Source organism: Echeneis naucrates, chromosome 12 (assembly GCF_900963305.1).
Source record: "Echeneis naucrates chromosome 12, fEcheNa1.1, whole genome shotgun sequence".
Taxonomy (NCBI): Eukaryota; Metazoa; Chordata; class Actinopteri; order Carangiformes; family Echeneidae; genus Echeneis; species Echeneis naucrates.
Window position 1 is genome coordinate 6790064 of NC_042522.1, and position 13754 is coordinate 6803817.

At 39.5% G+C, this 13754-nt stretch overlaps 1 protein-coding gene across 5 annotated transcripts in view; it reads left to right on the forward strand.

The window, feature by feature from the left end:
* The window catches only part of epha5 (EPH receptor A5), a 47565-nt gene that overhangs the window by 21751 nt on the left and 12060 nt on the right, over nucleotides 1-13754 (forward strand). Inside the window, exons 4-10 of one of the 5 annotated variants that reach the window (XM_029516597.1) lie at nucleotides 96-438; nucleotides 7828-7936; nucleotides 8523-8612; nucleotides 8800-8878; nucleotides 9040-9142; nucleotides 11677-11744; nucleotides 12877-13002. In XM_029516597.1, the coding sequence (XP_029372457.1) occupies nucleotides 96-438; nucleotides 7828-7936; nucleotides 8523-8612; nucleotides 8800-8878; nucleotides 9040-9142; nucleotides 11677-11744; nucleotides 12877-13002 (918 nt within the window). Of the gene's footprint in view, nucleotides 1-95; nucleotides 439-7811; nucleotides 7937-8522; nucleotides 8613-8799; nucleotides 8888-9039; nucleotides 9143-11676; nucleotides 11745-12876; nucleotides 13003-13754 lie in introns of all 5 variants that reach the window. The other 4 variants (XM_029516595.1, XM_029516596.1, XM_029516599.1 and 1 more) reach the window with 4 other exon arrangements.

Genomic DNA, 13754 nt, shown 5'->3' on the forward strand with positions numbered 1-13754 from the left:
TCTTTTCTTTTTTTTTTTTTATTGATCATTTTAATTTGTTTCAACATGTTGTATTTCACTACGTTCTCCTTCTAAACTCTGCCCATCTCGTTCAGGTCCTCCGTCTGCTCCACGTAACGCCATCTCCAATGTCAATGAGACCAGCGTCTTCTTGGAGTGGTCCGTTCCCATGGAGACAGGTGGAAGGAAAGACGTTCGCTACAACATCCTGTGTCGTCGGGTCCTGCCAGACGGAAGGGGCTTGGAAGAATGTGGCCCCAACGTACGCTTTCTGCCGCGACGCGTCGCCCTGTCAAACACCTCCGTGATGGTGGCCGACCTGCAGTCACACACCAACTACAGCTTCCTGCTGGAGGCTGTCAACGGGGTGTCGGAGCTGGCCAAAGACCACGCCAAGCAGTACGTGTCACTGAACGTGACAACCAATCAGGCAGGTATGTTGCACCTGATCTGTCTCAGACGTCAATACAGTTTTTTGACAATCACAGCCGCCCAGTGTGTGTGTGATCCGATCACCACATATGTCCTGTGACAGCTGTCCTTTTTTTTTTTTTTCCCCCTCACAGTCTTCAAACTTATTCTGAATTTCCCAATTTGTCACTCTTCTCTTTTTTTTTCTGCCCTCCTTATTAAAACTGCCGCAAACCTATCTGTACATTCACTTTGATCAACAAAGACACAATCAAATCATCGCAGTGTTTGTCTAACAAGTCTGTTGTATTCATTTTCCCTCGTGCACCATCTCAGCAGTCAATGTCAATTTTTGTTTGTTTGTCTGTTTATTTGGTTTTCTTCTGTTTGTTTCTTTGGTTTTTTTTTTGCCTTTTGCATCCAGATAATGTAATTGAAAAAGCAGCTTGGTCTCCTTAACTAGGCAGTTCTCTATCATCAACAAGATTTGCAGGAATCTGTTGTTTAAGCAGTTTTTGTTAATGTTATCAGTTGTAGGCTCAAACTTTTGACTGTTTTGTAGAAGAAAACATAATCTCTTTCACTTGTAAATGTCTTGGAATATGTCATTATATATGTCATTATGTCATCGGAGAATAGCAGTCGTATAAATCAATGAATCGTAGAAGATCTGTGCAAAGAACTGTAAATTATTTTTGGGCAAGGCACTGATCAGCAGGAATGTGAGCAGCCATGAAACACTACACAAATATTGGACAATGAAAGACCCCCACTACAGTCCATGGCTGTAAATATGTGGTGCTTTGTTAGCTGTTCCTTAAATGGAGATAAGAATTCATATCTGCTTTGGGAAACAATTTTTATAGTGAAGGGAGGTATGCACTTGTGTAGTTTATTTTATTTGCTTGTAATGAATTGGAAAGCACACAGTGTAATGAAATGAGAAAAATATGAGATTAATGCACTCCTCCCCAAGCCTTCCATCTGGAGGGACAGCTAGAGGAAAAGCAGTTTTGAAGAAGCGTGTTTGCTCCATTTTGTTGAGCAGATGGTTTATTGGCAGTCAAGGAATAGTAACAGTAGTAGTAGTAGCAGTAGCAGCAGCAGCAGTAGTAGTAGCAGTAGCAGTAGTAGTAGCAGCAGTAGTAGTAGCAGCAGCAGTAGTAGTAGCAGCAGCAGTAGTAGTAGTAGCAGTAGCAGTAGAAGTAGCAGTAGTAGTAGTACTAGCAGTAGTAGTAGCAGTAGTAGTAGCAGTAGTAGTAGCAGTAGTAGTAGTACTAGCAGTAGTAGTAGTAGTAGCAGTAGCAGTAGTAGTAGTACTAGCAGTAGTAGTAGCAGTAGCAGTAGCAGTAGTAGTAGTAGTAATAGGAAGCATACAGTTTGTGAAGGAGAGAAAAGAGGCAAGCAGACAGACAGATGGTTGTCTGACAGTTGCGAGTGCTGATGGCCCTTCAATTGTGTTGTCACTGTTGCTGTCAGCAGACTGAGTGGATAACACAAGACTGCACAACTCACATTCATTTTACTGGAGTCGTGCCCGGATTACAGTGAGACAGTCAGTGGACCAAATGGAGATTAGGGATTACAGTAGATTACACATGGCTGTCAGAGTCACATGGAAGTAGAACTGTGTTGCTCTTTGGCATGGATGTGGCACAGGCTTTGGGGAGTGTGTGTTCTTATTTTTAACTTGGAATTGCAGCACATGTTAAGGGGTTGTGAAGGCTTTTTGAAATGCTTTACAGTTGATTCATTGGACCAATTGGTGAAAGATTAGTGAAAGTGATGGAAAAATAAAAACTGGGAAAAAGAAAAGACCTTTCCTGGGTTTGGGACCCATATATATATATATATATATATATATAAACCATCCTGGAACTGAACACAGCAGCAGCATTCCTGTTTTATTTCTGTTTCATTTTAACTTATTGAACTACTGATGACTTTGATGAAGAAAATTGTCTTTTTTTTTTTTCTTTTTTTTCCTTCTTCTTCTTCTTCTTTCGCGCGACTTTTCTTGAAAGATAATATATTTAAAAGTCAGGTTGTTTTTAAGACCAGCAAGTCAAAATAACTTCAGATATCATAGATCAAAAAAATTGCCTTCAGGGGCTTTACAGTCTGTACAGAATGCAACACCCAGTTTCCCCAAACCGGCAAATCGCATAAAAAAAACTCCTCCAAAAACCTTTAATAGGGAAAAACATTGGAGAACAACCCAGGTAGAATTCCTTCTACTACATAGGTAGACATGCAATGGATCCTCTATGCACAGAATAGACTACATTGTAAATTTACATTATGAACAGCCAGGACAATTGACACGTGCACTGTGCACGGTTATGAGGACTGTGATGCTGCAGTAAACTTCAGTGTGCCACCAAAGGAATGGACTTGTGGTCTCATGGATTTTCCTGCAGTGAAAGACAAAATCAGAGCTATTGCATCATATTTTTGTGCAAAAAAATATGGCAGAAGAATTAATGAAAGTATGGTGGTATGATTCTTATTTAATGTCCGCAGTGCAGATTACACAGCGTATGTGCAAACATGTTCCAATGAATTAAATTAAGTCACTTTTTCATTACAGTAAAGTCCAAATATCATACATTAACAAAGACATCAAACAACTTTCCTATGTTATTATCAGTTCAAATGAAAGAAGGATGGAACTTTTCCTGATGTCATTTTAAACTTTACATGATTGTTGAACTAATGTAGTTGTATAAATCGTGCGTAATTGTTCAGTCCGGTTGGCTCTCCTAACAATGACACAAATTCTATTTTCTCTCAGGAAAAAAACACTTGGTATTTATTGTTGTCAAATTGTCAGCAAACCTTTGCTGTTTCTTGCGCAGCACCAGAATATTTTCCAAAAATGCTTAAGCTAAAATGAGGACTCTGCTCACCGCCATTGCAACATGTGTGCACAGCTTCATTTTGAAGTGGTCCTTATGCAGAACAGTTGGGAACCACTGTTCTAATACAACCAAACTGTATCTTCTTTATGCAACATTTAACCAAACTGCTCATGAAATGTGGCACTTAAACTAGACTGCATTTACTAGATCTGGCTATTTCCCCCATCAGGTTCTGTTCACTGTCGCATGGGGAGAGCTTCAACCACTGCAGGTCATATGTGTAAATTGACTTAACAAAGTAATGAGAAGAATAATTTTAACAATAATCCTGAAGCTATGATTATAATGAACAGTTTAATGCGCTCTGATCTGGCCTTGCTTCTGCATTGCAGATGTAATTACCCTATGAGGACTTTGATCGGCATTGAAAGCATCTGCAATTCTGTCTTTTTGTTTTGCGCTTGTGTGTGACTGTGTATCATGCTTGTGAGGATATAAAGGCAAAGGCGAGACACAGAAACAAAAGTACAGAGAGATGGGAGCAACAGGGAGACTCGGCTAGACAGAGACGGAGAGAAAGAGTCAGAGGATCTGTCGTTTGATGTGTGGGACATGTCACACTTGATAGGGGATCCGTGAAAAAGGTGATTTCACAGTGTCCCTGTGAAGCCCTGTTGAATAATGAAGTGTTGGTGCTTGTGAGGGGGAGAGGTGAAAGGCAGGCGCGAAGGAGGAAAGGCAAAAATGGAACAATAGGGTGGAACAGGGGTGTCACAGGGGTTGTGGGAAGTAAAGAAGAAATACAGTATGGCTGGGAGGTAGTGGACATTTAAAAAGGCTCAGAGTCTGATGCAGTAACAGTTTTAAAACAGGAAGTTGTGTCTCTTTTGCTGCTTTGATGTTGTTCACACCAGTGCATATAATTTTAATGAAATACCTGGCTATAAGCCACTAAATAATAATAATAATAATAAATATGAAGACGTGGTTTCAAAAGTTAAAACTGAATCACTCAGCTGACGCTTAAACAAGACATGCGCAGTGGTATCTGTTGTGAAGGCTTGACTTCACGATTAATGCTCAACAATCGCAGAACATTCAGCCCATGCTGGATGAAAATAATTTTCAATAAATGCATTTCTGTAGCAACTCCGGTCTATCATTTCTACATTTCTGATCAAAATTATTTATTTAATTTATTTTTTTAAAAACAGCGTTGTTAATCAAAGTCTGGGAGAGCTGTGAGGCTTTTTGTTTATTTCTTTCGCTGGTCATTAATTAATGCCTACATTACCTCGCACAATCTGCTGCTTGCAAATACGGTATAGTAGTTGGGACGCTGGGGTAGATTTCAGAACATTAATTGAACTGAAACTTGAGCAGGCAGGGATTAAAGACGGGAGATGTGTAGTAGGTCGCAACTGTGAGGATACAGAGAGAATGTTGGGAAGGTTTTCAATGCGGGGCATAAGACAAGAAATGGGTGAATTTTGGTAGTATTTTTTGAATGTGGCTATCAATGGTTTTGTTTGAGTGTATCACGCTATCTGGATAACTATCTAATGAAACCCTGTCAATGGAAAAAAAAAATCTAAAATTTGAATGCAACAAAAATAAAGTAGCAATAAAAAATCCTTCTTGTTCCCAGTTTGAGCATTCTATTACAAATTTGCCTTCTTCCTGGTCAACTCTGTGTCATCAGTATTCTTTCAAAAACACATTTTTGAATTTAACATCATTATCATTCAACAGGATGCAGGGCAGAGATGATCGGGCGACTAAGGTCGCCAGCTGAACTGCGGATCAACTGGGTTTTATAGGTTGGTCTGGTCTACACCCTGAACCTCTATTCCATGCCGTAGAGACGCCCTGTACCTTCACAATAAATTATGAGCTGAAATATGAGTTTGTTCAGCTCATAGGAAAACAATCCATTGCATGTCAGTCCTTGATCAAGGATAGGCCAGCAAAAGATGGATCAGGCTGTCACTCTGGCGGTCGGAAGGGTAGATGATAATTTGCAGACGTAAGAAATGGGAGAAAGTTTGATGCTTTACAGCCTTAATAAACCCATCTCTCTCTAGCTTTGTGTTTGTATCTGAGGGTAGTTAAAGGATAATAAACCAGATAGTTGAAGGCACATATTGATCTTGGTGATGGTTCAGAGCGATAGCAATCTTAGGAGCTTATGTTTGACATTGCGATAGTGTTACGCTTATCTTAGGCCACGGCCTTGACGGGCTGCACTGCTCCCCCAGACAACTTTTACAGCCTTTTCTGACCTCACTCCTCATGAAATAGAAGATGGCCTCCTGCTGCAGTTTGAGAAATCAGGCAATGCCCCTCCTCTGACGTAAATTTTTAGGCGTTTATGTTCGTTTTTTGCTCCATGTCGCTGTGACATAGTTTTTCATTAGCAGATTTAACACACACTGGAAGTGTTTTAACCGGGAACTGTCTTCGCTGTTTCTAAAATGAAAGTGTTGCTGGGTCCCTGTCTACACTCTTTCACCATGTCTCACTTTTTTCTTTTGCTCCTCTTTCAACACCCCTTCCCTCTCCTCCGTCACCCTCACTTGCCTTTCTCTTTCAGCGTTGGTGTCTCTCAGATCTGTTAGATTTTAAAAGGCTTGTTTGTTTAGTCTCAAAAGATGAGTTGTCACACTCACTCAAGAATGTGAAGGTGCTTCTATTGGCTAAAATACCACCAGGAGTGTCATATGTTGGGATGTTTTGAGACTGATTTCTTTGGTATTTGGTGAGAAGAGATGATAAAAGTGGAGATGGAACCTTGAAAAGTAGACTTCTAACACTATTACTGTGACTCAGTTAGTGTTTAATATGTAGGAAGTGATCTACATTGGACTTCCTAAGAAAAGAAGAATCAACAATTACAGAAAACAGCCTCCAACTGTAAATGGAGATTGTGTTTTGGTAAAACAAGCAGGGAACAAAATAGGAAAGCTTTGGTGATTTTTTTTTTTTTTTTCCTCATTTTACAAACAATCATTAATTGAAAAATGTTGTAATGGCACAGGGGTATACAATCTGTAAGACCTCATGTGTCACCCTCACACTTTTAATTATATATACCATGGCAAAGTGCAGCCATTTTTGGAGGATTTAAACTTAGAGTTTGGTGTATTGTTACCCGCTAAGCTGCTGGGAAAGAAGGTCCTCGCTTTTATCATCACATCCCAGCCTTCATACCATTTAAGAGATGTGTGTCTGTGTGTGTGTGTGTCTGTGTGATTCGGTCTCTGGTTTCAGGCTTTTAAGATGTTGCAGATAACACTTATGTGCAACCATCCACTCAGGATACAGTTACTGTGTTTGTAGCGATGATTTATTCCCTGTGGAGTTCTGCTGAGGCTATTGAAACCTAAACAGTGTTTAGCATTTGCAGTAGAGGCTAACGCTTACACACAGTTGCCTGAGGGACCGTTTTGCCTGGTTAAAAGCTCTTTAAAGACTCCCCAACTGTCCCTCTGAGACAAGGACCAAGAGCTCAGGTTACAAAAGGAGGCTTCGATGATTGATGCAAACTCTCACAATTGAGGTCACTTGACTTTAGGACTTACAGAATAAAAAAAAAAAGATCCTATAATGAAAGCAGGCACTTTGCAAAGTGCTTAAAACAAAAGGCAAAGCCCTCAGACCAAGGGAGCATTTCTCTTTCTATAGTAGCTTTAGAAATGTTCTCAGATCAAGCCATAAAGCAACATTTGAAGGGGCAAAGTGGTGGTTTTTCTTCAAGCTTCCAATTTGTATAATCACACAATAGTAGAAATCAAGAAGAGTTTTGAAAATAATCAACACTTAATCTTTATGGTGGTATCATGAATATGTAATGTAATCTATATGGAATTAAATTAGAACAATTTCACAATGTGTGTTGTGTTCTATGCAGGCAGCCTCAGCATGTTGTGTGACCTCCCAGACTCCTCAACTAGCCTGTGCTCAATAGCCACATATAAAGGCATGGTGTAATTAAGTGCAGGAGAAGTTCATGGATCAGACTGCAGACGTTTTTGTTTTTTTTTTAGAGGCAGAGCTGCTTTGGAACCAAATAATATCTCAATTGGTGACCAAAAGCCCAGTGGACTGAGTTGAAAAACCTTATCAGTTCAGTGGCAATCAAAGTTGAATTCCTAAGCAGAAAATCTAACAAAAAAGTCAGATCATTTTTTTTCTTTTCCTTAGCAAGCATTTCAGAAATAACCGCACAGACCAACAGAAACAAACCTCCACCTCATGTCACCATTTTAAAACCATTCCTGGTTCTAGTTTTCAAGATTCTTGTTTTTCTTCTTCCTCATCTACCTCGACCGGTTGGGTTAGGTCATCTCTTGAAAGATGGCTATCTGATAGTATCCAACAGACTTTACAACTTGGGCACCATTTCTCTCATGTTTAACCATGTTTATCGGGAAAGCAAATCAATGTTTGAGTATGTACTCTTTATCTTTATCTATTTTTGTGTGTGTGTGTGTGTGTGTGTGTGTGTGCGTGCGTGCATGTGCGTGTGTTTGTTGGCAGCGCCCTCCCCGGTGAGTGTGGTGAGGAAAGGTCACACAGAGAAGAGCAGCATTGCCCTTTCATGGGCTGAACCAGATCGCCCCAATGGTATCATCCTGGAGTACGAAATCAAGTATTTTGAAAAGGTAAAAATAAAAAATTGCATGGCTTTGCACTAAATCCTTTAAAACTGTCTACATTTACATACTACATTTGCAGAAAGGTGACACACGGTAAATTCCCCTACTTGAATCCAAAGCTTTTTCTTTTTTTTCCCCTCTAAGTTGGAACAGGATGGATTCAGCAATTTGATCTCCATTGTTCACATGCCCTTCCTCTTTCCTCCCTTTCATCTTCTGTCTTCTTTTCGGAAAAGGTCAGAATAAAGTAATACAGGAGAGCCAAGCAGCATTTGTGGTCAGTGGTTAGCTAATGGCTTCTGGCTAATGGAGGGGGCATTTAGCTGTGTGTAAACCTGATGTCTTTACAGTTGGGGAAACTGATCCCTACACACATGCACTTGCACAGACTCACATACATCCTGGGACACAGGTGGGTTCACCACAGAAATTTGCAGAATTGGGGGGGGGTTGCTGAGGAAAGGAAGCTTAATATTTGCTTGAATAATTGCAGCAACAAAACTATTCTAATAAAGGTCACGGAAAAGTATGAAAGCCTGTGAATTAATTCCTGTAAACCCCCCCCCCCGCCTTCTATTTTCTCTTACTACAGGAGCAGGATTCCAGTTACACTATAATAAAATCCAAGGAGACGGAGATGGTGGTGGAGGGCCTGAAGCCCTCTTCAGTCTACATCTTCCAGGTTAAACATGGGGTCAAAAAAAAAAAAAAAAAAGCATTGATGAATAATAATGGGATGAATTTTACTCAACATTTTTACTCAACATTTTCTTTTTACACCTCAGAAATTCTTGTGTTGCAAATATCTATGTATTTCAACTTATGATGTGATGTTCATTGTTTTTACACATGGCTATAATGCATTGCAGGTGCGGGCGAGGACCTCGGCAGGCTATGGCGCCTTTAGTCGTCGTTTTGAATTCCAGACCAGCCCATACTGTGAGTACAGCCGAGTGTGTGTGAGAACATTACAAGTGCAATGAAGTTGAGCTTTTTTGCGACTCACACCGGCTTTTTTGAGGCTGCATCAACAACAGATGCCTTAGTTACTATCACATGTATGATGTGTGTGTGTATCTAACACTTTATTTACCGTCTTTCTTTGGCAGTAACTGCTACCAGTGAGCGTACTCAGGCTTTAATAGTCGCGGTGGCCATCACACTGGCTCTGGTCCTATTGGCAGTGGTAGCCGGATTTCTGCTCAGTGGACGGTAAAAAATAAATACACACCTGAAGACACACATACACGCACACAAACGGGTATGCGTGTGAAATATACTGGTACTATCTCTTTGTATAAGTCATTAAATGCTGCCAAAATAAAGTTAAAATTGAAAGGAGCGAACAATATTATTTTTATCTCTTCTTGTCCTCCACCAAAAGCTGTCATGCAAACCAACTAGCTCCAGGCCTGTCAGCCTGCCGCCATACTTTCTGATACTGGGTCAGTGGCATCCAGTCTGGCTGGTAATAATCTTTGATGAGAGGGTGAAACAGCTAATATTATAAATGCAATAATGCTAACATTGGCTAATGCGTTGGAGAGGTAATATCAAAACTTGTACATAGTTTCTTGTTACACAACTTTGTTCTGTTACCTATTCGCCTTTAGGTCCTCTGCCCTCCATATACATTATACATTAATGTTGTGTTTGCCTGCCTTTGGGCTCCTAATGACCTTAACATAACCTTGAATTATAATTGCTACATGCATTTTCTAGTATCACACACACAGTCTTATATCAGTGTAGATATAGAGGAGAGCTAGAAATCCAATCCATGCAAAGCCTATATTCACTGGACAGATTAAGATAGATTTAAAGCTTATTGAATCAAAACATTCTCATAAAATGCCACTTGAACTCTTTTATTTTTCTGTAAAAGTTTCTTCGAGCCTTGAACTCGGCCTGATTTCTACTTCGTTAAACAGACGAAATGTATCTCAGTAAGTTAATTACAAGCTATATATTCTGTGTCTGTGTCCTTTTACTGAACCACAGTTAACAAAGCTGAGGGCAGCTTCATAAAGCTCAGAGTAAATTCAGATTCATATCCATGTTCTGATGGCCTGCTGCTTCTCACAACTCTGCTCTGTAATAATAATAACACTTACATCCACCCACCCGTGGAGCTCTTCAATCATCTTCATTCATCCATACACATACTTTGTTTCTTCTTTAATCACTTCAACTATTAGGCTGCCTTTTTAGTAATTAAGTTCTCTTTAAAATTTCATTCACCAAAATGGTGAACAATTTAGTTCTTGGTCACGTGAACATGTGCGCTGGTGAAGTTGGTGAAGTTTATCACCATCCACTGTATTACCACCTCCCTTCCTCCTGCAATGACCACACAAACATGCATAGACATCCAAACACAGCCCACATGTAGCCGCACAGACACACATACGCACTGATGCATGCATGCATGAGTTAATACATGCACAGATGCACACATGCAGGAAGTTGGAGGGCCGGGTGCGTACCGAGCGTGCTCTAACCTCTTGATTCAACAGATCCAGCAAAACTAAACACCCTCAGGCAGACATACATGTGCAAAAAACACACACACAGACAGACTCCCATCCCCCTGACTATGTAACTGCCCATACTAAACCCCTCTAGCCAAACCCGACTTTCTATGATTAGAAAGACTTGGACATTACCCCTGTGTGTGTGTGTGTGCATTTTCTCTTTGTGTGTCTCGGCACTTTTTGTCTTAAATAACTAAAAAATGAAACTCCTAGCCGTACATTTTCTGAGTGAATCTGTGCTTGTAACACAATTGCTTGCCTGCGTCTGTTTGTACATGCGTGTGTATGTGTTTGCTTACATGCAGGATCAAGTTTAAAGTCAGCCCTGCTGTGTAATCTCGGTTGTCTGTGATTAAATCTGATGTTACTCATCTAAATATTGACAGTAGCTTTTTGAACCCATGCATACGCTTTGATTCATCGTGGCATATTCTGACACACATCCACACAACATACAATGTGTTTTAGTCATTGGGTCAAATAAGCAGCCACACATAAGAGAAAAGAATATGATGCAATGTGATGATATGACAAAAGCCAACACTTTAAAGAATTTAGCCAAGTATCTTTTTTTTTTTCTTTTTTCTAGCAAATGGACAAAATGCCTTTCATTTTGGATAAGGCCTTTATCAAAAAGTGCGAGGCTATTTTCCCCGTGTCAAAAGCCAGAGTTGATCTGTTGACAGGGGCTTTCTTGGAAAATGATGCTATTTGAAAACTGCAGGCCTTTGCTTTCATCTTAAAGGCTGGTAGTTTTCAGCATTTTCAGCATTATTTTCAAAAACCTTGAAATGTAAGTTACCAGATCCTATGAGGAAAATAAAAGCCTTATCTTGCACTTGGATCCAAGTGTGAGTCTCTCTTTTGTTGGCTGCTTTTTGCTTAGCGTGTTGACTATTCTATCGTATCTTTACCATGATCTCTGTCCGTCACTCTTTCTTGTCTCTGTCTGTAAATGTCACAGCTTTCTTCTTATAGATAAACTGTAGGTAAAATGACAAAGGCCATGCAATATTTTCTGTTATTGTATTCTAAAAACTCTAAAATGTGTACATTCATTGCTAAATAATTCGATTTGCAAGTATTCATCTCTGAAAAAACATTTTCTTATACCATATATGTCATCTATTGTTGGTGTCAACACATCTTGATGCTTTTACATGCGCATGGGATGATGATGACAGCGGTGCATTTGGGTCTCCTCCCTCTTAGGCGTTGTGGCTACAGTAAAGCGAAGCAAGATCCTGAAGAGGAGAAAATGCACTTCCACAACGGTCACAGTAAGTTAAGAAAACCGATTCAGTTCGTGCATTTGTGTATTTGTGTGTGCGCACGTGTGAGTGGGGAAGTTCATCGAAAGTTTAAACTTCATGTACAGCAGAGGGTTCAGACAGCGGTCATGTCTGTGCATGTTTGTCCAACTCTGTAGGCCCGTGTGTGTGTGTGAGAGAGAGAAAAACCAGTAACTGTGACTGTTTTGTACTGGGAGCTATTCTTTGAATGACACAGTTATAAATCTTCTCCATGGCAGTAAGGTTGGTAAAGGACTCTGATGATTTATAGATTGTGACAGTATAATATATTTGGTCACAGTTCCGGTATCCATTTGTTGGCATCGGAGTCGAGTTTGACAGAAACATGAGCTGTGGAAAATTCAGCAACAATAGCCAGTGGGCCGCCATATGTGGTCATATTAATTTACCCATGAACGAAGATATTTCAAAAGAAAAGATGTTTATTGTTATTTATGCAAAAGTGGGGTTTTATGTCTACATTAAAGGTATGAAGCCTTGTATTTTGGCGAAATGCAGCTGAAGGTGATTGCTAAAAGGTAGAAGAATGATAAAAGTCTCAGGGGGAGGAGCATTAAATCAGCTGGATTAACAGTGACACTATAATAAATGTAATAGCCGTTGTGTTGATATATATATAAACTGAACTAATGTTGATTTGGTCCATGGAATTTGGATAAAATCTTCTGGCACAGTATACATAAATACAAAACATGCAATTGCTTTAGAAAATGTTCAGACTCTCACTTTTTGAACTCGTTGCTGTCATGTACAATAAACTTAATACAACTAACTTAATACAATACTGTTTATATTATTATTCTGAAATACTTTCTTCAAATGTTCTGGTAGACAGATTAATGAATACAAAATAATCTCAAAAAATCTGTAAGAAAACAGTTGAGGACAATAATCTTGGTTGAAAAATTTCTTGACTCACTATGGATTGAATGAAAGGTAGCAAAATGTGAAACGTTTCCAAATACAGAGAGAATGGGACCAATAACATTTTTGAGTTGTTCTGTATGCATACGTTGAATTTAGCATACAAGACTGACTCGATGCTAAAATGTTAAAATGGCATCTAAATGCTAATGATGTCATGCATATGCCTCTGCAGTTAAGTTCCCAGGAGTGCGTACCTACATTGACCCCCTCACCTATGAAGATCCCAACCAGGCTGTGCATGAATTTGCTCAGGAGATTGACGTGTCCTTCATCTCCATTGAGCGGATCATCGGAGCTGGTGAGTGCAATCATTGTGCCTGTCTCATAGATACACTCGTTCTTATTCTGAGTATGAGCTTGGGGCTGGTTTTACCAAATTTTATACCAAAGATTCGTTATGTTTGCTTTGAACTGCTAAAGTGAAGATGTCCAGTCAAGCATCCTCAGGTAAAATCCTTTGCAAGGAAAACACTTTCATACTACAACAGTATTGGTAATGAGTTCAGCCTAATTTGGTTATATAGCCGAGGATTTTACCATTTTCTTATTACCTCTATTATGCTGCCTCATATTCTCCCCAACTTGCATAAATCTGCAACATCCATAATTACATGGCATTGTGAAGAAACGGGTGTACAGTCAATTAAGCTGAACACAGTGCTAGGAATGACACTTCACATGGTTATAAATGATGGCTCTTCTCTGCTGACAAACACACTAATTTGTAGCATTTGTTAACCCCACAAACTATATCTGTACAGCAATGGCATGGGCATGTAACACATTTTCAAGGTTTGTTGCATTTCATTCATTTTGATAATGAGCCCTGAATGCGGAATGATTCTTTCCCGGTAGTCATACATGGATGATTGCATTGCTTATTGATCTAAAAAAAAAAAAAAAATAGAAACAGTTACTAAGACTAAAAGTAATAAATATTAAAATAAAAAAAAAAGTTGTGAAAATCACTATAAAATGATGCATCTGTTCAACTTTCTGCTTTAAATATCATTAAAGGGACTATTTGTAAGTGTCCGTATGGCTAAATCC